Here is a 26,994-nt window from a genome sequence, read left to right on the forward strand (position 1 = left end):
GCCTGGCTCCGCCCCAGCACAACCAGCAGCTGCCAAATTTCACTTTCAGGTGCCGTATCATCTAATGGCCTGACTTCCAAGAAAGAAGAAAGCCTCTCCCTGCTGTGTAAACAGGACGCTTCAACCAGTGCAGAGGCTTGGGGCTCTGTAAGGGGTGGGGTAAGAGCTGGACTTTGGCAGTGCAAGAGCTGGGCTGAGGTGGTGCAGCAGCTGGGCTGAGAGGCGGTGCAGAAGCTGCAGAGCACCAGGGAGGGCAGGTAGGTCCCCGCTGACTTGCTCTGGGCAGGGCAGGGGCCACACAGGGAGCCCCCTTTTCCCCCTGGGCCTCGGGTGCCCAACCACCCTCTTGGTGAAGAACCTTTTCCTGATATCCAGCCTGACCCTCCCCTGTCCCAGCTCCATGCTGTTCCCTCGGGTCCTAACGCTGGTCACCAGAGAGCAGCACCTGCCCCTCCGCTCCACTCGTGAGGAAGTTGGAGGCCACCATGAGGTCTCCCCTCAGTCTCCTCTTCTCCAGGCTGAACAATCCAAGTGACTTCAGCCGCTCCTCATATGTCTTCCCCTCTAGAAAATCTACCATCGTTGTTCCCTTAGTTAGTAGTTTTGCATGACAAAAGTGTAAGGGCATGTGGATGGTGAGAGTGTTGGCTTCATTAAGGTTATCCAGTCTCCAGTCGCGTCTTGATGGGCCAGAGATTGCCTCTCTCCAGGCAATCCCTTTCTCTACCTCGTGTGGGCGAGTGCTGTAAGGATGAGGAGCCAGTGATGGGTGAGACCATTCCTGGCAGCTTATACATGGGTGCTGTTGAAGGCAGCGCCTTGTCCATGGCTATTTGTGCAGCCGTGCCAGTGGTTGCGTGTGTCTGTCTGACTGTGTCTGCCTATCTCGGGGGTGCCCGAGGCTGGGTTCCAGCAGCAGGGCAGAAGAAATCCATGGGCCGGGAACTATGGAGAGGCCTCTTCTAAGGGGTGGTGGCCTCCTCTAACCTGATGTAACAAAAGTCTCTTTTCCCCTTCCACAGCCATGGAGTCACAGGAGGAGAGAGCAGATGCTAGGGAAAAGGCACGAATTGCTAAGCAATTGCTGGCAGAAGCATTTGAGAAGGAAGGTCTTGATGAAGAATACTGGCTCCCCAAACTGTCAGAGATATTGGGTGTTAAGTCAATAAATGCTTTGAAACATCTGCAATATGAAGACTACCTTAAACTGGCACGTGAAGGACGGTATAACTGGGAGACCAAGGCACTCCAAAGGCTCCTAGGAATCACAGGCAATGAAACAGCTGTTGATGAGCTGCAGAAACAGCACTTGGATGTGATGAAGCAGAGACAAGAAGAAGCCAAGTCAATCCAGTGGGAGCTGGAAGAAATGCAGAAGAGCCGCAGCCACAGCAAGGAAATGATAAGACAGAAAGAGGAGGCCCCACAGCAAGCCATGGATTTTCCCAGGGAGTATGGGGCACCTCCAGAGAAGGCATTGCTGGATGAGCTGGTGAGCATCCGGAAGCAACTGGAGCAGCAGGAAAAGTCCATGGGGAAGAGGGAGAATGTCTCTGACGAGGAGGTCCTGAGGCGGGCATCGGGAGGCCTGGCTCTGCAGGGGATTTACCAAACCAAGAGCCTGGAGGATGTGCTGGCAAAGCGAGAGCAACTCATCAGGGTCCCTGATGGCTTCATGCTCACTGGTCCAGTGCAAGGGTCGCTGCTTGAGAGGAAGGAGTTCTCCTCCTCTGAAGAAGAAGCCACTTTCACCAAGTGCATGGAGCAGCTGGGGTTCAGCCTCAGCGCTTCTGCCAGTGACAGGTTCTCGGGGCTCATTGTTGAAACAGTTGTAGATTCCAGCATGTCCTCACAGTCAGAGGACTCCCGTCGGTCATGCTTGGAGCAGGCGTACATTTGCATCACCAAGTACCAATACATCCCTCTGGCCTCCTACTACTTCCAAAAGGACCAGCTTCGCCTCTCAGACGCAGCCCTGCGAGAGCTGCAAGACATGGAAAAGCTTCTGAGCATCACCCAGGAGGCAGACAGGTTCCACCTACTGAAGAGCAGGTGCGCCAGCTTCTTCAGCAGGTTTGGGTCCCACGTGAACCAGGGACCCCTCCACTTTGGGGGAATATTCTGGTGGAAAGCATCTGCCGAAGGTTTCAGGGCAGAGCAATGGGATGAGATGAAGCAACAAACATCTGAAGCACTGAACAGCTACGTCGGGGCTAGCTTCAGCGGCTTTGGTACAAGGTGGGGAGTGAAGGGGGATGCTTCAAACTCCAGCTCACAGGCATCATTTGAGGGAAGAGACAGAAGCAGCACCCACAGAGCAGTTCAGCTCTATGTGACCAAAACAGGGGGCCCAGCAGAGACGGATTCCCTTCCCGAGTGGAAATGCGGGCTTGTGGCCAATAACACAACCTGGTGTGTGATCGACCGGGGCTCTCAGCTGACCCCAGTGTGGGACATAATCCTGTCCAACCACAGCAGCGATTTTAAAGCCTTCCATCAAATGGGCAGCAGCCTCAGGACTGTCTATGAAGCGCTAATGGACCACAGCACCAGTGTGATCTTTGGAGACGAACTGGCCAGTGCCATAGAAGAGGTCAGAGCTTTCCTGGAGCAAGTGAAGACCTGGGAGGGGACAGTGGATGAAAAGAAACTGCTCACGTTACTAGATTTTCAACAGGATCTGAATAACAGAGCAAAGAATCACAGTGTCTGGATCAACATATGTCTGTCAGACAAAGCATTGCAGGAGTTCCTGGTGAACACTGTTTCTTTTTGCCAGAAGTCTTCTCCGGAAAACACCACCTACATCAAATCTCTGCTGCAGCGCCTGCTGGATCCTCACATCTATTCTGTCAGGGACTTCCCCAGGGCTTCCTTCATTATGCAATGGGTCTGCCACGAGGAGCACACACTTCCCCAAACTCCCAGTATTTCCAGTCTTGATGATCTCAATACGACACTGCTGCAAATGAAGGAGTACATCATGGAAGTCACCTACGCACCGGCAACTTCTGTATCTGCCATTCATGACGCAAAGATGAAAGCCACCTTCACTATAAGCCAGTCTGTTTCTTCCTTGCTCCAGTCTCTGCAGCAAAGGGCACAGGAAGACATAGAACTCCTAGTGCTCTTAGTTACAACCAGCACGGGATACCAAGTAGAAAGTGGCACTTTTCAGTGCCTCCTTGGGTGTCGAGAAATTAATTTCATGATACAGGAAATGCGCGTGGCACATAACAAGTATCAGAGCCTGAAGGAACAGGATGTTTGCAGAGCTCAGGCCTTCCTGCTGCTGACGGGGCTCACCATAACATCCGAACACAAGAAGGTGACCCCTGAGCAGAAGAATGACCGCTTAGTTTTCATGAAAGAAAAGATGAAAAACACATGGTCCACAGAGATGAAAGCTCTCCTCAAAAAGCACAATGCATTCAAAGACTGGGGGAGGCTGGAAAGAGATTTGCAATCCTTCATCGATGGGCAACTGGAGGACACATCTCACAAACTGAAGAAAGACAATAGAATCAAAGTCATGAAAGATGCTTTTCAAGGCATGCAGCCTCCCAGTCACTGCAATCCCAAATCAGACAGCAGCAAATCCAAAGCAAGTCAAGCCACTGCAAGCCCAGAGCTCCTCAACTTACTTAAGCGCCTCGGGCTGGAAAGATACTATCCAAGAAAAATGGGCACAGAAGATTTCCACATAATACACCAGACATCTGTACACAACAGCCAGCCGAGCAAGGACAGCGAGCTACCATTTTACTTCCTGCAAAGGCTCCTGACCGTGGATTATCGGGTGAGGTACCTGACTTGCAAGGAGACGAGTAAGCAAGGAGTTGTTCCCACACCAAACACCTCAGGGGAGGAGCACGAGCCCTCTGATTCCTTTGATGACTTTCTCAATGACTTGGACAAAGGAGCCCCTGAATCTGCAAGCAGGGAGAGTCATGTGCACCCCATGGACCTCCAGATGGCAATTTTTCATTGTGCTGATGATTTCATGAGACAGTACCTTTCATCCAAGCTCGCTTTCTGCCAGTTTGCACTACCCCTCCTGGTACCAAACCCGGGCACTTCACAGATAGAGTTCCCTCTCTGGTCCCTCAGCCAAATCAAGAAGAGCTGGAAAGGGACGGTGAAATCGGGAGAGCAGACGAGGATTAGCAGTCACGACAACAAACTCATTTATCAGGCAGAGACACCCATCGTGTCCTTCCTCCATATCGGCAGCTCTCCTTCCTCTTCCAAGTCTCAGCTCCTGAATGCCCTGCTGAGCAGGAAGAAACACGACACTTTTTTCCACCGCCATTGCAAAGGCAGCACCAAAGACTGCTTCCTGATGAAAGGTGTTGTGGAGATCTCCTGGTACCTTCCCCGTGGTAGCGACGACGACAGCTTTAATGGCCCTGTTGCTTTCTGTAACCTGCACGGAGATGCGAGAGATCACGAACCCCAGCTGCAGTTTTTACAGAAGATCTCTGCCGTGAATGTGGTTCTTGTTTCTGAGTTGGATCAGAGCAACGAGAAAGGCAGGAAAATTTTACATGATCTATGGGAGTCTCAGAGGCCTTTGGTTTGCCTTTTCACTGAGAAAGAGAGCATTGCATCTGGCCGATCTAGCCAAAACGTAACAATAGGGATCAAGAACAGAAATGAAGCAGAATTAGTGGGTGAGCTGACAAAAACCATCCGAGACCTAGTGGAAGGGTCGAGCACGCTTGTTAGCCTCAATGCATGCCTGAGCACAGCTCGCCAGCACGGCTTCTTAGTCGATGAAGATGCAGAAGCGTGTGTGACAGCCAAAAGAACGGCAATCAAACTGGTGAATCTGTTGAGGAAAGAGAAGTTGTCTGAGATCAAATCACAGCTACTGCCTCTTCAGGGAAAACTGTGGTACCTGTGGTGTAAAAAGGACAAAGAACTCACTCGCTTGCAGGAAAAGGGGAACAAGAGCATAGAGCATCATCGGAGCCAAATTGAATCGGAGAAGTCTGCAATACGACAAGAGCAACTAGGCAAAGCGTTTCCCCTCAATCAGCTGATGAAAACAGTCCTCGACTTTCTCCAGTCACAGCCAGACAATACCAAAAAATTCTTTCTGCAGTGGATGAAGATCTTCATGGACGACATCTCCTCTGATCGCCTTGATGAGCTGAAGAGAGAGTATCATCAGTTATGGTCTCAAATCCTGGCATTAAAGAAAAACAATGAAAATAACAACCTGAAAACGCAATTGATGAAGAAATTAGATGCCCTTTCCGATGAAATCAATGATTCGTCCATTGGCCTTGAGCATATTTTGAGAGAGGTGGGGCAGATTTATGAGGCACTGGAATCAACAAACTCCAAAGAAAAATGGTATGTCAAACTACCTGAAATTGCTGCCAATCTGATGCTTTTAGGGTATCCCATTGAGCTGATGGATGGTGATGCTTCTTACGTACCACTGCAATGGATTGGAGCCATCTTTGACAGGTTAATTGAGAAGCTAGGGGACAAGCGAGTATTTGTGCTTTCCGTGCTTGGCATCCAGAGCACAGGGAAGTCAACCCTGCTGAATGCCATGTTTGGTCTGCAGTTTAACGTCAGCGCAGGGAGGTGCACCCGGGGAGCGTTTATGCAGCTCATTAAAGTGGACGAGAAGCTCCAACAGGATTTGAACTTTGATTACCTGCTTGTTGTTGATACAGAAGGACTTCGTGCCATAGAGATGGCCAATAAGCAGTCACTTAACCGTGACAATGAGCTGGCCACCTTTGTCATTGGCATCGGCAACATGACTCTGATCAACATCTTTGGAGAAAATCCTTCGGAAATGCAAGACGTCCTTCAGATTGCTGTACAGGCTTTCTTGAGGATGAAGCAAGTTAATATTTCCCCAGGCTGCCTCTTTGTGCACCAAAACGTGGGCGAAATAACTGCAAAGGAAAAGAACATGGAAGGACAAAGACGTCTGCAGGAAAAGCTGGATGAAATGACCGTGATTGCGGCCCAGCAGGAATTCTGTGACATCACCTGCTTCAGCGACGTCATCCGCTTTGACGTGAACACCCACATTCATTACTTTGCTCACCTGTGGGAAGGAAACCCACCGATGGCACCGCCCAACCCCACCTACAGCCAGAACGTCCAGGAATTAAAGAGCAAAATTCTCCAAGCTGCCAAGAAGGAATCGCACAGCAGCGTTTTGAGGCTCTCCAGCTTGAAAGTTCGTATTAGTGACCTGTGGAATGCCCTGCTGAATGAAAACTTTGTTTTCAGCTTCAAGAATTCAGTGGAGATTGCTGCCTACAAGAAACTGGAAACTGCATTTAGTCAGTGGACCTGGCAGCTGAGAAGTCACGTCTTAGACTTGCAAATGAAACTGGAAAACAAGGTGCGGAATGGGGAGTTGGGCAAGGTCAGCACAAAACACCTTGAAAAACTGATGCAAGAGAGAAGTGATGCCATCACCAAGAACATGAAAACATTCTTCAGTGAAGACAGAGACCGTGAAATACTGATCCAGTGGAAAAGCAGCACGGAACTGAAGCTGAAAGAACTGAGAGAGTCCCTTCTTGTTGAAACGCGAAAGAAGTGTGAGAAACTTCTAGAAGTAAAGAAGAGCCAGAGTAAACTGGATGAGAGGAAGTCCACATATGAAAACAAGCTCCTGAGAAAGAGCAGAGGGTTGTCCCTGTCTCTAAAAGGCCAGGAATTAGGTGAAAGTGAACTGAGAAACCGCTTCAATTCTATCTGGAAGCAGTGGGTTGCTGAAGTGTCCTCTGCTGCTCCCCCTCTGGAAGAGGTGGACATCGATGTGGACATAGAAAATGTCCTTCTAGATCACTTTAAGGAGCCTAATGTAGTAAAACAAATATTGAATTTATACCAAAATAATACATTTTCTCTTGACATAGAGAAACACGTGTCTAAGAAAAAAGGCTTCCGCATCTTTTCTAAGAGTTTGGACGATGCCGATGTGAACAACATGCACCACATTACAGAGAGCATCATAATGCGTGTGAAGGCAAACATTGAGAAGAAGGAAAAGGACAAAATGGATTACAGTCAAACATTTATTCATGAAATACTGAATGAAGTGGAGGAAGGTATGAACTCTGTTCCTACCACTGCAAATTACAGTTTTAATAAAGAATACAAAATGGAATTATCACTATACCTGTGCAGAATGGCAGCACAAAGGTTTAAAGACATGCATGCAGCATTCAGGAAAGCAAATGATCCAGTCGTCTACCTGGAGAGCAAGAGAGAAGACTTCTTCAAATGTTTCCAGATTTCCTGCCAAGGAGCCTCTTGCATCACAACATTTGCTGATTTCCTGTGCAGCAAGATTGCCCCAGCTCTTCGACGTGCCATCTATGAGAAGACAGCTCTTGACATAGCTCGAGACGTGAAGGATAAAATTCCAGATTTTGGAGGCAATAGATCCACTCTGGAATATTACATGCTGAAATACCTAGCAGAAGAAGAAAAATTTGAACATTTCAAGCATTACCTTAATGCCCCAGGAGACTTTTTAAATAATTACATTAAGACGAAAGTTGAGACGTACTGTTTAGATGAGAACAGAAGGCTAGAGATGTTTTTAAGAGATTCCCTCTCTCGTTACTATGAAAACATTCAGTCAGCAGTTTTTGCATCAACCACAATTGTCAAAGACAGAAAAGACAGAAAGGATAAAATCTCTCTTTGGCTGGATGAATTCTGCAGAGCACTTGGAGACATGATAAGCTTGCCCAGGAGCGACCTGAAGGGCATTGAACATCAGGAGATAACAGACGTAGAGTTCCTGAATAATGCCATGACAAAGGCACTGTCTCCCGTTATTGATGATCTCAGGAAAGAGTTTGAAGAAGCTCGTATGAGCTCCTTTGAAAGGCAGCCTCACACAATAGTGGCTGAGCAGTTTGCAGGGTGCCAGGAGCGGTGTCCATTTTGTGGGGCTGTTTGCACTAACACTATGCCAAACCATGACGGAGACCACCGGGTTGTCTTCCATCGTCCACAAGTTTTGACAGGACGCATATGGTATGAAACGACAGGATCTAAAAGACATAAAACAGACAACCTAGTCATTGATATTTGTTCTAGCCTTGTTTCAAGTGACTGCACATTTCTGATTGGTGTAGACACATGGATCCCCTACAAGAAATACCGAGATGCAGGACCTCCTTGTTCCACTTGGTGTATTCTTCCTGATCCATCCATGGAAGCATACTGGAAATGGTTTGTGTCTACTTTCAGGACACAGCTAGAACAACACTACGATGGGAAATTTCATGGCAAAGGAGAAATCCCTGCTTCATGGCACACAATTACAAAGCAGAATGCACTCGCTCAACTGGAGAAATATTAGGCTAAGTTGGTATGAAGGAAAAACTACAAGTGCTTTGCATTTTAGAAGAACGTAATACAAGGATAACCACAAAATCTTGTTGTGATGATTATGACTTAAACCTTGTCAATAAAACTAAATGTAATTGCTACAATGTTGGGTGAACTAAGGAGTGCTTGTTATGCCGCTGCCCAGCTATTCCCTTGCTGTGTGATAAAGTCAAAGTCCTCTTCCTTTCTTGCCATAAATATATACATCAGCTTTGTCTTAACGCAAACTAGAAAAATAATCTTGTAGCAAGCAGTCATACCGCCAAGATCAAGACCAAGTGCCAGATGAAGAGCAAAGGCAGCATTAGCAAGTACCAGTTTTATCAGCTGCTATGGGAAAAGAAATGACACTGGCAAAAGAACAGTTTCCCTGCAGCAATACTTGTCACACTTGCAGAAAGGACAGCGGGGTCTGCGAGCAGGTGAACATTTGTGGGGAACTTGGCTATTTTGGTTTTTGGGATTATTGTTTATATTCATAAACTCAGTACTCAGCTGCTGTTCTCTTTCTGATGCCATTAAAGCAATTAACGCAGCACCCTATGCAGATTTAGACAGTGATTTTTAACTGTGTGGTTATTAGGTATATGTCCTAGGTTAAGATGTGCCCCCACTTCCATGAGCCATTCCTACTCATGAGCCTGGGCCTGGCAAAGTTCCCTCTAGCTCCTAGCCACCCCAATTGCTTTTGCCAAGCACTTCTGTGTTGGGTAAAAGCCCTTTATAACCAATGTAGAGAATTAGACAGCTTTGCAGCTTCCTCAGCAGCTGTCAGCAGTGCGTGAGCTTAGCGTTTGTGCTGTCAAGACGGGCAGGTGGCAACTGAACAAAAAGGGTCTGGAGAACATGGAAGTGGCTCTGCCTGTACCAGTGCAGTGGGAGGGGGTGTTTACTCTGCACTTTTCCTGCAATCCTGCTGCAAACCCAATGACCAGAATCTCCTGAGGAGCTGTCAAGAGTGGTGATTCATTATAATGCTTTGTAGTCTTTGCTAAGAAACTGTTTGAGTTGGACTGGACTGGTCTCTGCGTGCTTCATTTCAAGGTGAGCCACAATTCTCCTAGAATCATAAAATCAGAATGGTTTGGTTTGGAAAGGACTTTGAAGATCATCTAGTTCCAATCCCCCTGCTATGGGCAGGCCCACCTCCCACTAGATCAAGGTTGCTCAAAGCCCCATCTAGCCTGGCCTTGAACATCTCCAGGGATGGGGCATCCACAGCATCTCTAGGAAACCTGTGCCAGTGCCTCATTGCTGTCATATTAAAGATTTTCTTCCTTGTTTCTAAGATAAATCTCCCCTCTTTTAGTTTAAAGCCATTCCCCCTTGTCCTATTGCTACACGTCCTGATAAAGAGTCCCACCCCAGCTTTCCTGTAGAATCCTAGAATCATGAAGGTTGGAAAAGCCCTCCAAGATCATCTGGTCCAACCATCACCCCATCACCAATGTCACCCACCAAACCATGTCCCCAAGCACCACATCCAACCTCTCCTTGAACACCCCCAGGGATGATGATGCCACTGCCTCCCTGGGAAACCCATCCCAACGCCTGACTGCTCTTTCTGAGCAGAAATGTCTCCTCATTTCCAGCATGAACCTCCCCTGGCACAACTTGGGCCCATTCGCTTCTTATCGATGGGTGTCACATTTGCAAGTCTCCAGTCATCTGCAACATCTCCAGTTGACTAGGCCCGCTGATACATGATGGAAATGATGGAGGGGATCCTTCCTCAGCACTGGTGAGGCCCCGTCTGCAGTACTGGGAACAGGTCTGGGCTCCCCAGGATGAGAGAGACCTGGACGTACTGGAAAGAGGCCATGAAGACACTGCATTCCTAACTCATCTAACAGTCCAGCCATCAAATTCATCTCTCTCCAAGACTGTTCTGTCCAAGGCCATTTCCAAAACCATCAACAATCGTCTCAGAGTTTGTGCAGGATGGGAAAAGCCCCCGCGCTGAAGCAGGCCAAGAGCAGCTGCTCCTGGCAGGAGGACCAGGGTGAACAGGGACTCACAAGCCCCCCCGGTCCTAATTCATCTAATAGTCCAGTACATCTCGCACACCAGAGTAAATCATTAAACAATCATTTTATAAGCCCCCCGGGATAATAAGCTGATAAAAAATACAACCAGTATGCATTTGTCAAGACCAAATGCTATCTTGCCAATCTAATTCCCTTCCCTGATGGGTTAATTGGCCTTGAGGATGGGGAGACCAGGCTGAGCTTCACTATGACCAACCCACAGGGCAGGATGAGGCCTTGGTGATGCAGCCTGGGGAAGGGTCTGCAAACCCCCAATCCCAACTTGCTTCCTAAATGCAAGGCTAGGTGGCAGCCAGCCTGGGGCTCTGGGAACGTGTGTCAGCTGTGCAAGGCTGCTCCAGAAGGGTAAAACCTCTAATTTTGGGGTGGACGTGGTGGGAGCATTGTGGGGGAGGACAGAGCAAAGGCAGCAGTCCCTGGTCAGGACTCTGTACGATTTTATGTTTGCATCCCACTAGGCCGGGGTGCGGGCCAGCACAGGCAGGCAGCAGAAAAAACAACAGACCCACAGCTGAAACACAAAGAGTAAATTTATTTTCATTACAGAATCACAGAATAGTCTAGTTTGGAAGAGACCTCCAAGATCACCTAGTCCAACCTCTGACCTAACACTAACCAGTCCTCCACTAAACCATACCACCAAGCTCTACATCTAAACGTCTTTTCAAGACCTCCAGGGATGGTGACTTAACCACTTCCCTGGGCAGCCCGTTCCAATGCCTAACAACCCTTTCGGTAAAGAAGTTTTCCCTAATATCCAACCTAAGTGTCCCCTGGGACAACTTCAGCCCATTCCCTCTCATCCTATCTTTGGTGTGTGTATATTTGCTGCCATACTTCTGATGCAGCAACTGTTGATAAAATCACAGAAGCCTGGAGCGGTTTGGGCTGGCAGGGCCCTCAGAGCCCCCCCAGTGCCACCTCCTGCAAGGTCTTAACACCCTTTGGTACATGTGTGTGATGTCGGTCTCTGACGGAAGATCTGCAGCTGGTAAGGGGCCTCTCAGCCTCCAGCAGTGTCCTGGGGAGCTGTCCCTGATCGTGGGGTGGCCACCACCACGCGGCCTGCTGCTGTGCAGGGAAAGCCCCCAAAAGCTCATGCAGCCATATTTATGGAATAAAGAGGTTGGCTTGTAGTCAGACTACAAAAAATGGGAAAGGCAAGCACAACACTCCTTGCACCCACAACTTCTTTTACTCCCTGATAAATTAGTCTTGGAAGAACGTCCTGCTATTCGCTTGTTAATCACATGATGATGAAATGGCCTCAAGTTGCACCAGGGGACGTTTAAGTTGGATATTAGGGAAAATTTGTTCACTAAAGGGTTGCGAGGCATTGGAAGAGGATGCCCAGGAAAGTGGTTGGGCCACCATCCCTGGAGGTGTTCAAAAGGCGTGTAGAGGTGGCGCTTAGGGACATGGTGTAGTGGTAGACTGCTCAGTCCTAGGTTAACAGATGGACATGGTGGTCTTGGAGGTCTGTGCCAACCTAAATGAGTCCATGGTCCTGTGAACTGGTTTCCAGGCTGATGAACATCAAAGCACACCACACAACCTGATTCAGGGGGGTTCCAAAGAACAGGCAGGAATCAAGGAAGTTTGTGGCCTGGTCAGGGCCTAGGCCTTTCTTTCTTGGGAGCCCGAGCCAAGCTGCTGTGGGCTAGGTCAAGGAGTTGAGTGCATCCATTGCAGTTAACCGTAGGTATTCTTGTTAGTGGTGGTTGGCAGTAATCTGTAATCAGGTAGAGAAGCTTAGGGAATAAAGCCTCGGTGTCCTCGTGTATCATGGACTCCTGTGAACCCCCAGCTGCAATTTCCATGCACCCAAGGGTGACACAGGAAAGGTGTTGGGTGGCAGTGCCTGCAGGGTGGTAGGGGACATCCCTTGGCACAGATGTCCCTCCAGACATCTTCCAGTGCTTGTTTTACCACCTCTACCAGGGTGCACCTCCCCAGTTTGGTGCCGCTCAGCCCCGGTTTGGACCTGTTTGACCTTTGGAGGATGCAGGCCTGAGCAGCTCCAAGGGGCAGGAGAAGGACAGCAGCTCAGCTCTGTGCTGATGTCCCAGGATCCCAGGACAGGAACAGCCGGACAGACTGCCACAATGCCCAGGACATCCCGAATCAACAGCCCCAGGAGGTCATACAGCAGCCAAGAAGAGGAAGCATTGAGTGAGCATCCTCTTGTGCATCCCTCTGGAGCCCATGGTGCTGCAGGAGGTTACCAGCGTGAAGGCAGGGGAGGCAAAGGAAGGGATGGGCAGCAGCTGGGGCACACCAGGAGATGTGCTGAAGAAATCCAGATTCTGAAGGAGCAGGGGCAACAGGACAGGGGACACACAGAGAGTGTCATCTGCCTGGATGTCCAGAACAGCCCCAACAGGATCCCTCAGCACAATGGCTTAGAAAGGTAAGGCTGGGATAAGAGAGAGGGTCCTAACATGGAAAAGCAGTTACTGAAAAGGGAGAAAGAACAAATGGTTAATTGTCACTGTGGAGGGAAGCCTCCGGGGAACACCCCCTGAACGCTCAAGAGAAGATGGGAGCTGTGGTGGTGGCACTGACCGGTAGTAAGGGGCTGCAAACACCACGCACGGCTGTGGCAGGATGGAAGGAGACCGGCTGCTGAAAGGGCAGACTGCTCTGCAAAGTGATGCACACCCAAAAACAGGCTCAGCCTCATGCCTCCAGGGATGAATATGATGCCAGCTACTGCTCCCCAGGCGAGACCTTGGGGTTGTAACAAGCAGGTCCACAATGGCAAAGATGTTTGAGCCAGGGAGCTGGGAAGAAACGTGTCTGCGGGGCAGGGGAAAATGTGCACGTGGCAAGGGTTTGCTGGGCCAGGAGCACGCTTGCTGGAAGCATCCTGCTTTGTGAAGCCTGGAGCAGACGGAGCTTTCTCCCACCTGACCGTGGGAGCAGAAAGGAGCCACCAGCACAAGGAGCTCCTGCCCCTGCAGCACCCCCACCGCCAGCAGGAGCACTGATTCCCACTCTGGGCATTCACATCTTCAACACGTGCTGCCCCCAGTGAGATTTGGGATTAGGGGAGGTGAGGTTTGGGATTGGGGGAGGTGAGATTTGGGATTAGGGGAGGTGAGATTTGGGATTTGGGGAGCCATGCCAGCAGGGACTACAGGAGTAAAAATACAAACGGGTGCAAAACCAGATGGCACAGCATGAAACAAGCTGTGGTCCATGCAGGGGAGCAGCAGGACCTGGCCCCAGCCAGTGCTCCACTGCCCTATAAACTCGGGGTCCCCAGCCCCCTGCAAGCCCCAGACCCTGCTCCTCGCAGAACAGAATGGGCAAATTGGGAGTGAGCCCCCATCACCCAGTAACTCCCCTGTCACCCACCACGCTGGCACCCTCAGGCTGCCCTGGCTGTGCCCCAGACCCCCGGGGGATCTGGGCACATGAGGGGCACATTTCGGACGGCTAGTGGACGGAGCGGGAGTGCAGGTAGTGTTTTCGTCCATCCCTACGTTGACAGGGAGGGGTACGGAGAGGTCAAGGAAAGCCCACCTGTTAAACACGTGGCTCCAGGGCTGGTGCCTACGCAGAAATCTTGGGTTTTTCGACCATGGGGCACTTTACTCAGCACCTGGTCTGATGGCCGTAGGCGGGTCCCTATCCTTTAGGGAAAAAAGGATCCTGGGCCAGGAGCTGGCAGGGCTCATTGAGAGGGCTTTAAACTAGGTAAGAAGGGGGATGGGGCCGAAGCAAGGACTGTTGGGGCTGTGCCAGGGGGAGCAATGGCAAGGCCGGAGGATAAGGTAAAGGCCCAGCTGAAGTGCATCTACACCAATGCACGCAGCATGGGTAACAAACAGGAGGAGCTGGAAGCCATTGTGCAGCGGGCAGGCTACGACTTGGCTGCCATCACGGAAACGTGGTGGGACCAGTCTCATGACTGGAGTGCTGCAATGTCTGGCTATAGGCTCTTCAGAAGGGACAGGCAGCACAGGAGGGGTGGCGGTGTGGCTCTCTATATTAGAGAGTCTTTCGATATTGTAGAACTCGAGGCTGTGAATGACAAGGTCGAGTCCCTTTGGGTTAGGATCGGCAGGGACAACAAGGCTAGTGTCCTGGTCGGGGTCTGCTATAGACCGCCGAACCAGGATGAGGAGACGGATGAGGAGTTCTACAGGCAGCTGACAGAAGTTGCGAAATCTTCAGCGCTTGTACTCGTGGGGGACTTCAACTTCCCTGACATATCCTGGAAGCACAACATAGCCCAGAGAAAGCAGTCTAGGAGGTTTCTGGAGAAAGTGGAAGATAGCTTCCTGACGCAGCTGATTAGTGAGCCTACCAGGGGTGGTGCCCTGCTAGACCTTCTCTTCACAAACAGAGAAGGACTGGTGGAGGATATAACTGTCGGGAGCTGTCTTGGGCAGAGTGACCACGAAATGGTGGAGTTCACTATTCTTGGCGAGGCCAGGAAGGGAACCAGTAAAACCACTGTATTGGACTTTCGGAGGGCTGACTTTGGGCTGCTCAGGACACTAGTTGGTGGAATCCCTTGGGAGGCGGTTCTGAAGGGCAGAGGGGTCCAGGGAGGCTGGGCGCTCTTTAAGAGGCAAATCCTAATGGCACAGGAGTGGTCTGTTCCCATGCACCCAAAGATGAGCCAGCGGGGAAGAAGACCAGCCTTGCTCAACAGAGAATTGTGGCTTGAGCTTAGGAGAAAAAAGAGGGTTTATAATCTTTGGAAAATTGGGCAGGCCACTAGGGAGGACTGTAAGGATGTAGTGAGGCTGTGCAGGGACAAAATTAGGAAGGCCAAAGCTCATCTGGAGCTCAATCTGGCTACTGCTGTTAAAGATAACAAAAAACGCTTTTATAAATACATCAACACAAAAAGGAGGACAAAGGAGAATCTCCATCCTTTACTGGATGCGGGGGGAAACTTAGTTACAAGAGATGAGGAAAAGGCGGAGGTGCTTAATGCCTTCTTTGCCTCAGTCTTTAGCGGCAATACCGATTGTTCTCTGGATACCCAGTACCCTGAGCTGGTGGAAGGGGACGGGGAGCAGGATGTGGCCCTCACCATCCACGAAGAACTGGTTGGTGACCTGCTACGGCACTTGGATGTGCACAAGTCGATGGGGCCGGATGGGATCCACCCAAGGGTACTGAGAGAACTGGCAGAGGAGCTGGCCAAGCCCCTATCCATCATTTATCAGCAGTCCTGGCTATCGGGGGAGGTCCCAGCTGACTGGCGGCTAGCAAACGTGACGCCCATCTACAAGAAGGGCCGGAGGGCTGACCCGGGGAACTACAGGCCGGTCAGTTTGACCTCAGTACCAGGGAAGCTCATGGAGCAGATCCTCTTGGGAGTCATCATGCGGCACTTGAAGGGCAAGCAGGCGATCAGGCCCAGTCAGTATGGGTTTATGGAAGGCAGATCCTGCTTGACGAACCTGATCTCCTTCTACGACAAAGTGACGCGCTGGGTGGATGAGGGAAAGGCTGTGGATGTGGTCTACCTTGACTTCAGCAAGGCTTTTGACACCGTCTCCCACAGCATTCTCCTCAAGAAACTGGCTGCTCTTGGCTTGGACTGGCGCACGCTTCGTTGGGTTAGAAACTGGCTGGATAGCCGGGCCCAAAGAGTTGTGGTAAATGGAGCCAAGTCCAGTTGGAGGCCAGTCACTAGTGGCGTCCCCCAGGGCTTGGTGCTGGGGCCGGTCCTCTTTAACATCTTCATCAATGATCTGGATGACGGCATTGAGTGCACCCTCAGTAAGTTCGCAGATGACACCAAGTTAGGTGCGTGTGTCGATCTGCTCGAGGGTAGGAAGGCTCTGCAGGAGGATCTGGATAGGCTGCACTGATGGGCTGAGGTCAACTGCATGAAGTTCAACAAGGCCAAGTGCTGGGTCCTGCACCTGGGGCGCAATAACCCCAAGCAGAGCTACAGGCTGGGAGATGAGTGGTTGGAGAGCTGCCAGGCAGAGAAGGACCTGGGAGTGACGGTGGACAGACGGCTGAATATGAGCCAGCAGTGTGCTCAGGTGGCCAAGAAGGCCAACGGCATCCTGGCTTGTATCAGAAACAGTGTGACCAGCAGGGCTAGGGAGGTGATCGTCCCCCTGTACTCGGCTCTGGTGAGGCCGCACCTCGAGTACTGTGTTCAGTTTTGGGCCCCTCGCTACAAGAAGGACATCGAGGTGCTTGAGCGGGTCCAGAGAAGGGCGACGAAGCTGGTGAGGGGCCTGGAGAACAAGTCCTACAAGGAGCGGCTGAGGGAGCTGGGCTTGTTCAGCCTGGAGAAGAGGAGGCTCAGGGGCGACCTTATCGCTCTCTACAGATACATTAAAGGAGGCTGTAGTGAGGTGGGGGTTGGCCTGTTCTCCCACGTGCCTGGTGACAGGACAAGGGGGAATGGGCTAAAGTTGCGCCAGGGGAGTTTTAGGCTAGATGTTAGGAAGAACTTCTTTACTGAAAGGGTTGTTAGGCACTGGAACAGGCTGCCCAGGGAGGTGGTGGAGTCACCATCCCTGGAATTCTTCAAAAGACGTTTAGATGTAGAGCTTAGGGATATGGTTTAGTGGGGACTGTTAGTGTTAGGTTAGAGGTTGGACTCGATGATCTTGAGGTCTCTTCCAACCTAGAGATTCTGTGATTCTGTGATTCTGTGGGTACCAGGACCCCATATGCAGTCAGGCTGCCGTGCGTGGGTACAACAGGCTCCCAGCAAGGAGTGGGGACCCTTCTACCTCGTGCCCACAGCCAAGGCTGCCTCTCCTCGTTGTCTGGGAGGCAGCAGATCCCTCAAGCACAGCCACTCCGGTGATTTCACAGCTCCAGCCACGTTTCTTGAGGCCCTCAGCCCTGCCCTGCTGCTCTGCACACCCTGCCAGCCCCGGGGTCGGAGGCAGAGGGTGCCCCGGCACGTCCTTCGTGGGCTCCCCCATTGATGCGCTGCTCCTGGGCACAGCCAAGGAAGGTGTCACACCTCCGTGTCCCCTCTCTGTATCCCTCACACCCTGGGCTTGCAGCAGGATCTGGTGGCTGGGGACAATCACTGCTGCGTTATTTCCACAGGGCTCCCCACACCCCGCAGGGCGCAGTGGCACCTTGTGGGACCCGGTGTCACCCGGCAGCGGGTGGCTCATGGGGCGAGGGGCGAGGGCAGGCTCCTTCTCCTCGCGCAGCCCTGCCTCTCCAGCCAGGTTTGGGTTTTTCTGAGGGACACGGTAGCCTCAGGACTCCTTCCAGCACTGCTTCCATGTCGTGTGCTTAATTCCAGCCGCCGCTTTGTCATCCCATGGCATCACCTCCCTGCTTGCAAGCTCCTGTCCACGTCACTCTGAGGACAGAGGTGACCACAGTCCACCTGGAGGCACCCCCGGTGTCCTCACGGCCGGTGCCCCCCGTGGATGCGCTAAGGGGGATGCTCACCCCCGGCGATGCTCAGCAGCTCCTCCAGCTCCTGCTGCAGCCGCAGCCCCAGCAGCTCCCGCAGCAGCTCCCGGCGCCGGCTGCGGGGGGCGACCCCCATGCGCCGCAGGGTCCCCTCGGTCATTCGCAGCAGGGCCCGGCCGCTGACCCCGTGCTCGGCCGCAAGCTGCACCAGGTCCCCGTCCCCGCACCGCGCATCCAGCCAGGCGCACACCTCCGGCACCGACCACTGTGCTGGGGGCCCCTCCGAGACCTGCACCGGGAAGAGAGGGGTGAGCTGGGGTGTCCCCTCGCCCCCCCAGCCCATCCCTCCAGCCCCGTGGGGGATACGGAGTCAGGCTGGCTGCTCCATGCCCAAATTCCACCCCTCCCCAAAATGGGACCCTTCTGCCATCCCCGTGCCCATGCTGGTGCTGGTGCTCACATCCCCGTGGGGTCTCCCGTTCGCCCCCGGGGACACTCCCCCAGCCCCCAGCCCCTGCCCTCACTCACCTCAGCCAGCGAACATCCCTCCGACAGAGCCTCGGCACCATCCTGCACCTCGGCACCATCCTGCGCCTCGGTGTCCATGTGGGGGTCCGGCAGGGCGCGGGGGCAGCTGGGGCTCCCTACAGAGGGGGCTGCAAAAGCTGGGGTGAGCACAGCCCCCTGCAACCCTATTCCGCACCATCCCCTGGGGTGTGGTGGCTGCCCTCCCCCAGTACAGACCCCTCCTGCCCACCCAATTCCCGTCCCCCCAGTTGGAACTGGGACAAGGCCCCAGCACCCATCCTGCCGCGTGGGCGCACGGAGCCGGGCACACCCGGGAAGCGAGACCAGCCCCAGCTCCCCAACACCTCCGCAAGCCCCGGGGGGCTCCGAGGTGCCCTGGCACCCCCAAGCCAGCCCGGACCCCTTCCCCAGCCCAACGTCCTCCTCCCCACCACCCTGCAGCTCACAGCTCTGCCCTGGGTCGAGCAGGAACCCACTGCATGGGAAGCAGGAGAGCAAAAGGAACCTTTGCCCGGGCGCTCCCTCTGCAGGCACCCCAACAGCACCCAGGGCTGCCAGGGGCGCGGTGGCTGCTCTGCGAGCTCCAATCGTGCTCCCCCTTCCTCTTTGCCCTACCCCAACCCTGGCTTCACCCTCCCCACACAGCTCCAGGGGTTGGCGAGACCCCAGCCAGAGCCAGACACGAGGTTTTCCAGGGGTTGGAGGAGGGCAGAGTGGGGCAGCATCCTTACCACAACCAGGTCCAGGAGCTCTGCAAAGGCTCCCCCCTCTCCCGTCCCCGTTAGGTGCAGAAGGGGCCCATCGCAGCCCGTCCCACGGGGTAAAAGCCCCCACGCAGATCGACGCGGGGCGCACCGCAGCAGCCTCACCTCCAGCGCCAGCGCCAGAACAGGGCGAGCCCCGAGGATGAGTCGCATCCCGAAGGGTGCAGCCCTGCCCCTACCTGCAACAGTCCCCGCTGCCCGTGCACCCCTTCCACGCAGCCCCGGGGGGCTCCTGGGGCCAGCTCAGTGCCCATGCAGGCAGCGCCAGGCTCGGTAGCAAAGCAAGCACCCAGACATCGCTGTCGGGTGGCAAAATATCTTTAAAGGCTGCTGAACCCAACACATCCCGCGAAGTAGGAGTGCACCAAGCTATTAAGCAACTTCCAGGGGTGGGGAGAAAAAAAAAAAAAAGAAAAAAAAAAAAGTCTTGTGCATCCAGGTAGACGCAGAGCTGGCAGGACGTTGACGGAGCCCTGGGAACGTGCTCCTACGTGTGTGGGAACGCCGGGGAGTGCAGTGGTGCCGCTTCACACCGTCCTACCCCAATGGGCTGGGAGGCACGGAAAGGAGGGTGGGGATCAGTGCCTGGTCTCCATAGCACCTCTCCCCATCCCCAGACCCCAAAGGGACCTCTGCCCCGTGAAGCTCTTGGTGATGTGGGTGCCCCCAGCTTCCCAAATGTGGGCAGAGGGATGGATTTTCAGCCACTCCGGCTGCCCAGCACGGTCCGACCGCAGCAGAGCCTCCCTCTGCTGGGACACCAGGTCCACAAAGCACACGAGGTGTTTATAGAAAACCAAAGTGCTGCCCCTGCTCCTCAGCTTCCCTCCCACCCACAGGCAGCTCAGCACAGAGCAGCAGCATTGCACAAGATTTCCAGCCAGCACCAAGCAGGCAGCACCCGCCGTCCCACCCAGCTCTTATCTCAGCTTTGCCTCCACAATTGCAGGGCTGCTCAGCAGCAGGTGGCTTGCAGAGGCAAGGTTCCTTCCGTACAAGGGAGCCGAAGATTTTTGCAGGGTGTTTTGGAAGATTTCTGTAGTGCCTGGCATAGCCCAAGCCACCCTCATCATAATAAAAACATGAAAAGGTGAAGGAGGAAAAAAACTCAGAACATTAACCAAAAGGGCAGAAACAACAATCTCATGTTCCCAAAATCCTGGGAGAATGAGTCTGCAGAACCGATGTTTGTTTGTCACCAGCTTGTTTCTGCCCAAGTGTTTTTAAAATTCAGAAACAGGGACAGGGTAACACCAAAACTGTGGAATTAGGTGCCACAGAGAAGCAAGGGAGAGGGGGAAAAACAAACACCAGCCAAACTTTTTTTTCTCTCCTGGTTTATTGTGGCAAACATCAGCGAGACTCAATTCTGAGGCAATTTGCTAGTTCCATGCTGTTCAGACATCGTGCAATCTTCCCCCTTTGAATCAGGTCAGCCACTTGAGTTTAAACCTGCTTCTGAAGTTGTTACTCCCTACAACGGCACGTTACCCCACATCTCAGCCTGCCGACATTCAACACTTTGTGGATCTCCTCACCTCTGAGCTTCATTCTTTGTACAGCACTTGGGAATCACTCTTTTTTTCTTTTCCAGGGAAAAAGAAAATAATAAATCTTGCTTCCTGAAGAATTACAGTAGAAATCAGACTGGTTACAAGGACCTTGGAGACACTAAGAGCCGCATTAACTTTTATTTTCCTCGACCTGGAATACGTCTTAGAGTGCGTTTATTAGCTGAAAATTACCAGCAGTGTAGCTAAAAGGTATTTACAAAGGCCACCAAAAATCCTTCCCAAGAAGGATTGTTTGTATCTTTTTATTAGTGCATTGAAATGGCATTGCCAGGCACAGAATACTCGTTGATGAATACTCGTTCAGCAGTCCCTTGTCCCATTACTGAGGGTAGAGCTCCACTAGCATCGCGTGCCCCTAGAAATGGAGAGAAAAAGAGAACAGGCACAGAAAGGACTGGGTATTACAGGCAGCAGTCAACAGGAGATGCCCACCTTCCGCCCATACTAAAATAAAGGTGAGGTGGGAGCCCAGAGCTGATTCACGATCAGATTTGCTCTGGCAGCTCCGTGCCAGCACAGGGCTGCTCCAGGTGCCGAGGCAGACCAGCACACCACGCTGCTCCCAAGGCAGCCCCTAAAGCACTCAGCAAGGGACGAGCCAGGGCCAGGCCCTCGAGTTACCCACAGAACTACCCCCAGGCAGCACAACGCTCAACCAGGGCTCCCATCCCCAGCCTGATGGAAATCAGGAACATTCCATCTCCCACCCATTTTTCTTGTAGTGTGGGTAGTTAGGGTCTGGCGGCCGGAAGATGTCACGCTGTATGGAAAGGTGGAGCCCCTCCCTTGATGGACAGTAGCATGTGGTCTGTGGCGTAAGCAAGCGGAAGTGACGCTGTGGGCCTCGGCTATATAACACCGTGTAACTCGGCAATAAACACTGTTATAAAAGGCTCAGGATTCAAATTAGGATTAAATAAAAAAATAGGATTTATTAAAGGAATATAAAGGAATAGAGGTAAGCAAACAGCGCTGGGTGCACTGGGAGTCTCCGCTCCACCAGGACGCACACCAGTTACATCAAGCAGCTGATTTTTATGCACCTAGACTAATACATATTCATTACTACTTCTAAAAAAAATAGATTATTATAATTAGCTTCCAGGGTCCAGTCCCTCCTACTGGAGCATGCGCATCAGTCTCCTCTGGGGGTCTCTAGGGGTCTTTCATGCTGAAGGCTCGTAGTCTTCCTCTCACCCTTTGTACTTACTCGGCACTATTCCAAGTTTATGGAACACTCTCTGTACACTCTCCGCAGGTCTTGTCTCCCAACCGTCCTTCAGCTTCTTTTTTCTTCCTCTTAATCTCTTGGCCCCCCTGGCCAGATACCAAGGATCTCATAACAGTCACCAGCAGTCACCAGTTATTATCAGTTGTTCTGAAACTCCCAAACAGCTTGACGACTCACGAGCAATTAAAACATTCTTTTCCAGCTATTTACAGTCATCTACAGAACATCTATAGCAGTGTTAAATCAATCTCGAAGAAGACAGAAAAAAAAACTGTAACTGTTAGAACTAGAAGTCAGGAATAACAAAAGCAAACAGGTTCATAAATTTAAGGAGTGTCTTCTGAAGACGTGATAAATTGACTGGAATGAGGGGGAGACTGGGACACACTGCATCCGTGGTTCAAGAACTAAATTGCCAGTGCAGGGCCCAGAGGTAGACAGGATTCAAACAGAATTGTTCTTTATGGACACAAATTTATGGACACGAATTGGAATTGTTAAAACATTCCTCACAACACCATTTGCCATCCACCACATTGGTGTCTGTGAGCCGATGGACCGAGCGGCCTGGGGTTGGTCGCCGTGCCGTTTCTGAACCAGGTCGCCACTGCCCCTGAAGGCAACAAGTGGTGCCAAAACCCGGGAAAACTCCTGGATTCGGGTGAACGGCTGCCGGAGCGGCAGGACCAGCCCAGCGGGGAGGACGCTTCCGGCCCAACAAGAAAGATGGAAACCCTTGTGAAGGTCGTATCAAAATTACACAAGCAATGGGGTGGGTTAGCTGAGGAATCCAGGGGCACCACTGGGGATCCAGGGTCTGATGAAATGTGGGCGAGACCACCGCCATATATGCCCCAAGACAGCGCCAAACTAGAAGACGAAGGGTGGGGCGAAGATGCCTCCGGCGGGAGTGGGGAGGAAGTGCTAGATTTAACTAAAACGTGCAAATGGTGGAGGAGAACGAGAAAGAGAAGGGTTGTGGGGGCAACCAGGAAGGAGGTAGAAACGTGAGCGAGGGGCAGAGAGCCAATCAGAACGTCCATCCAAAAAATGCTCTTGTGGGGCAAACACCTCGCCGAGAAGAAGGCGGGGAGAGCCACGAGGGAGAGAACGGCCTGCCCGCAAGGGTGGTGGGCTCAATGGAAGGGTACTGGCACTCGGAGGTGACTAGTCAGTAGAGTTCCGACTCCGGATCAGATACTGATTCAAATTCGGAGGAGGAGGAGGAAATGGGGACAGATAGAGTCAAAAGCAAAAATATCCCCATCCGAAAAAAATCAGAACCGTGAGGGGGAGAAATTTCTCTCATGGATTGGAGGAAAATTAAGATTTTGTGCGCTGACTGGGCCCCATTGGCCACACTAGCATTCCCGGTCCAGGTGACGGACGGGGGACAGAGGGTCCACTCGCCAATAAACCCTAAGAATGTACAAGCCATTGTTAAAGCCATCGCGGATAAAGGGCTTAATTCTGCAATGGTCTCCACCCTCATAGATGGTGTTTTTGGGGGAGACAATATGCTCCCGTTTGATATAAAACAAACTTGTAGACTGATCTTTGATGGGGAAGGGATGATCGTTTTTAAACAAGAATGGGAGGACAACTGTATGAGACAACTGGCCCAAGTAACTGGGGTGGATCACCCACTATATGGCTCTAGCCTGCAGCGGCTAATGGGTACGGACCCAACAATGATCACCACCCAGGCGCAAGCCCAGGGCCTGCAGGCCCATGAAGTTATGGCAACTACTCCTGCGGCCAGAGAAGCTATTCGTACAGCCTCTAGAGTTATTGTCAAACCATTGCCATGGTCAACAATAAAACAAAGTGAAAGCGAGAGCTTTTCGCAATTTGTAGATCGTCTCCAGGCAGCGGTCGACTCTTTGTCACTGCCCATGGAGGCAAAAGGCCCAGTCGTAGCAGAATGCCTATGCCAGCAGTGTAATTCGGCAACCAAAGAAATCTTGCGATTGCTGCCGGCGGGGTCTAGCATCGCGGACATGATTAAACATGTCGCGAAAGAAGAGCACCTAACCCCGATCCAGGTAGCTGTTCGCACCGCAATAGCTAACGTGATGGCATGTTTTAAATGTGGCCAGGCAGGCCACATCACGGCAAATTGCCCTCAGTTGGGGGGTCCGCCAACAGCGCTCCCCCCATGCCAAAACCGACCCAGAAGACTGTGTTGGGCCTGTGGAAAGAAAGGGCACTTTGCCAAGGAATGCAGATCTAAATCCCAGGGAAATGGGAGGGGGAGAGGGCAATTGGGCCACGCACAGCCGTCTCCCACTTGGGACATGAGGCGGTCCAACTATGCCAACCCCAGATGGGGTGCGGTGTCCCCGAACCCACTGCCCCCTCAAGAGGCGACCAATTTTATGGCTCAACCGACAGTCCAGCCAAACCTGTCCTTATCTCAGGGACAGCAAGGACCACCCTCTGGGGGCAAGACCCCAGGGTGGCCCTGGCAGTAAAGTGTGATAACCTGCCAGTGGTGTGGGGGATCTGTTCCCTTTATGATACCTTAAATGACACCACCATTAGTGTCTCCTTTTTGATTGATACTGGAGCAGACATTACAGTTATCCCTGAGACGAGCTGGCCTCCGAGTTGGAAATTGGAAGATGTCCCCATGGTGGGTGGAGTTGGGGGATTAACCCAAGCTCGCAAGAGCGCTCAATTGGTTGTAATCACGCTCCACACTAAAAAGGGACCAGAGAAAACCATTACTCTCTTCCCATATGTCATGTCAGGAGTAACTCCCCTGTTGGGAAGGGACGCTTTAGCCCTATTAAAAGCCAGGGTGACAAATTTACCGTAAGGGCCACTGCCACATACCCACTTCCACCGATTAGACTGATGTGGAAATCATCCGACCCAGTGTGGGTCGAGCAATGGACGCTGTCGAGGCCTCGAATGGGTGCTCTTCTCGAGCTAGTCGACCGCGAACTACAACGAGGTCATATAGAGCCTTCTACTAGCCCATGGAACACTCCAGTTTTTGTAGTACCCAAGCGAACCAGTGAAGGATTTCACCTCCTCCATGACCTGCGTGAAGTAAACAAGATAATTCAACCAATGGGTCCTGTCCAAACGTTGTTGCCTATGAACTCTATGATACCGGAAGGGCAACCTTGTGCCGTCCTTGATATTAAGGACTGTTTTTTCTCAATACCTCTACATGAAGAAGTCAAGGAGTGGTTTGCTTTCTCTGTCGTGTTTCCAAACAGCCAACGCCCCAACTTACGCTTCCAGTGGAAAGTGCTGCCTCAAGGAATGATCAACTCGCCTACTATCTGCCAGATCACGGTGGATCGGGTGCTGGCGCCAGTTCGGCGCAGTGACCCGACCGCGACTATCATCCAATACATGGACGATATCCTGATTGCTGCGCCGTCAGGAAGTCAAGTGGACCAGCTAGTGTCAACAGTCTCAGAAACTCTAAAAACAAATGGGTTTGAAATCACGAGCGCAAAATTTAAAAAAGGACCATGTGTAAGTTTTTTGGGAGTGGGGATCACAAGTTCTTACGGAACCCCCCGCCCAGATAAAAATCCTTCGGGACATCAAAATGCTCCATGATATGCAACAATTAGTGGGATCCTTACAATGGCTCTGCAATATTGTCCTGATTCTTCCCGAAACCATGGCTCCCCTGTACGATCTTTTAAAAGGAAAAAAACTATGGGAGCAAAAGACTCTGACAACAGAAGCAATGAACTCTCTCGATTTTATCGAGCGAAAAGTATCATCAAGCACGCTCGCCAGGTGGAACCCGAATGAACCACTTGATCTGCATGTATACTTCACTGAAAGGGGGGTAGTAGGGGCACTAGCCCAGCGCCCCCCTCAAAAAGTTCAACCAATACAGTGGATAGTCCTAGGAAAACTGTCACGCGCATTCTCTCCAGGAGTCGAGTGCCTTGGTAACCTCATCATGAAAGGCCGAAAACTCGCCCTAAGACACCTCGGTATCGAACCCGCCACGATATATCTACCCTTTTGTAAACAGCTGCTACCGCAATCAGTAGTGATGTCAGAATCTCTAGCCATAGCCCTTGCCGGATTTTGCAGAGAAGTTCAATACGCTATTAAGCCCCCTTGGGCTCAAATGCTGAAAATTGTCAATATCGACCTCCAACGGAAGATCATGGACCGGCCCCAATGGGCACCAACGGTCTTCACACATGCATCCTCAGCAACCTCAACCGTGGCAGCGGTATGGCAACTGGGAGGAGAATGACACAGCATTAAAATGAACGATCGTGCGATTTCAGTCCAGCAATTAGAAGCGACGGCCGTAGTACTAGCCTGTGGACTGTTCCCAATGGAACACCTCAACATAGTGACCGATTCAATGTTCGTAACCAAACTTTGCTTGGCCATGTCGGGGCCCGGCGTGTCAACATCCACGGTCGCTCTAATGCTAGAAGAAGCACTTTTCTCCCAAAAAGGCACTATATCGGTCACCCACGTCAACAGCCACAACCCAATCAAAGGGTTTTACCAAATCAGTAACCACAAAGCAAACGCCGCTGCAAAAGGATTATCGACACTAAAAGATGCCCACTAGCTACATGAGTCCCTCCACACTGGAGCTAAAGCGCTAGCTAAGAGATGTGGGATTTCGACCACCGACGCAAAACACATAGTAGCTACGTGTCCCCACTGTCAAAAAGCACTCCTATGGTCCAGTGGAGTCAACCCCAGAGGTCTCAAAGCCTCTGAGGTGTGGCAGACAGATTTTATGCTCTTTCAGTCGCTGAGACCTCGAGTGTGGCTAGCGGTAACCGTAGACACATATAGCGGGGTGATCGTAGCCACACAACACCTTAAGGCCGACTCCAAAGCAACCATCCAACATTGGCTGACAGCCATGGCGTGGCTTGGCGTCCCTAATCAGATCAAAACGGACAATGGTTCGAATTTTGTGTCCAAATCAGCCCAGGCATTTGCTCAGAAATGAGGTATTACTCTAATATACGGCATCCCGTATAATAGTACAGGACAAGCCATAGTCGAACGAGTGAATCAAACTCTGAAATCTAAGTTAGAGGTATTAGCAAAAGCAGCAGGTTTTACCA

The 26,994-nt window shown here is 51.8% G+C and overlaps 2 protein-coding genes across 5 annotated transcripts; one reads left to right on the top strand and one right to left on the bottom strand.

Annotated features, from left to right (window-relative positions):
* Positions 1 to 225: 225 nt before the first annotated feature.
* LOC137855017 (interferon-induced very large GTPase 1-like) lies at positions 226 to 9,404 on the top strand. Its single transcript, XM_068679093.1, has 2 exons — positions 226 to 257; positions 1,023 to 9,404. Exon 2 carries the CDS (start codon positions 1,025 to 1,027, stop codon positions 8,360 to 8,362), a length of 7,338 nt encoding a protein of 2,445 aa, XP_068535194.1. The 5' UTR covers positions 226 to 257; positions 1,023 to 1,024; the 3' UTR covers positions 8,363 to 9,404.
* Positions 9,405 to 10,959: 1,555 nt separating this feature from the next.
* LOC137855015 (sterile alpha motif domain-containing protein 12-like) lies at positions 10,960 to 19,712 on the bottom strand. 4 transcript variants are annotated; one of them, XM_068679089.1, is made up of 4 exons: positions 19,285 to 19,712; positions 18,342 to 18,469; positions 17,850 to 18,102; positions 10,960 to 12,171 (listed from the first exon to the last, which is right to left on the bottom strand). In XM_068679089.1, the coding sequence occupies exons 2-4, from the start codon at positions 18,417 to 18,419 to the stop codon at positions 12,050 to 12,052; spliced, it is 453 nt and encodes a 150-aa protein (XP_068535190.1). In that variant the 5' UTR covers positions 18,420 to 18,469; positions 19,285 to 19,712; the 3' UTR covers positions 10,960 to 12,049. The 4 variants fall into 4 exon arrangements, with proteins under 4 accessions (XP_068535190.1, XP_068535192.1, XP_068535189.1 ...); XM_068679091.1 differs by lacking the exon at positions 19,285 to 19,712 and adding an exon at positions 19,073 to 19,091; XM_068679088.1 differs by lacking the exon at positions 19,285 to 19,712 and adding an exon at positions 18,788 to 19,010.
* Positions 19,713 to 26,994: the final 7,282 nt, after the last annotated feature.

The sequence above is a fragment of the Anas acuta genome, chromosome 3 (genome assembly GCF_963932015.1).
Source record: "Anas acuta chromosome 3, bAnaAcu1.1, whole genome shotgun sequence".
NCBI classification, from domain to species: Eukaryota; Metazoa; Chordata; class Aves; order Anseriformes; family Anatidae; genus Anas; species Anas acuta.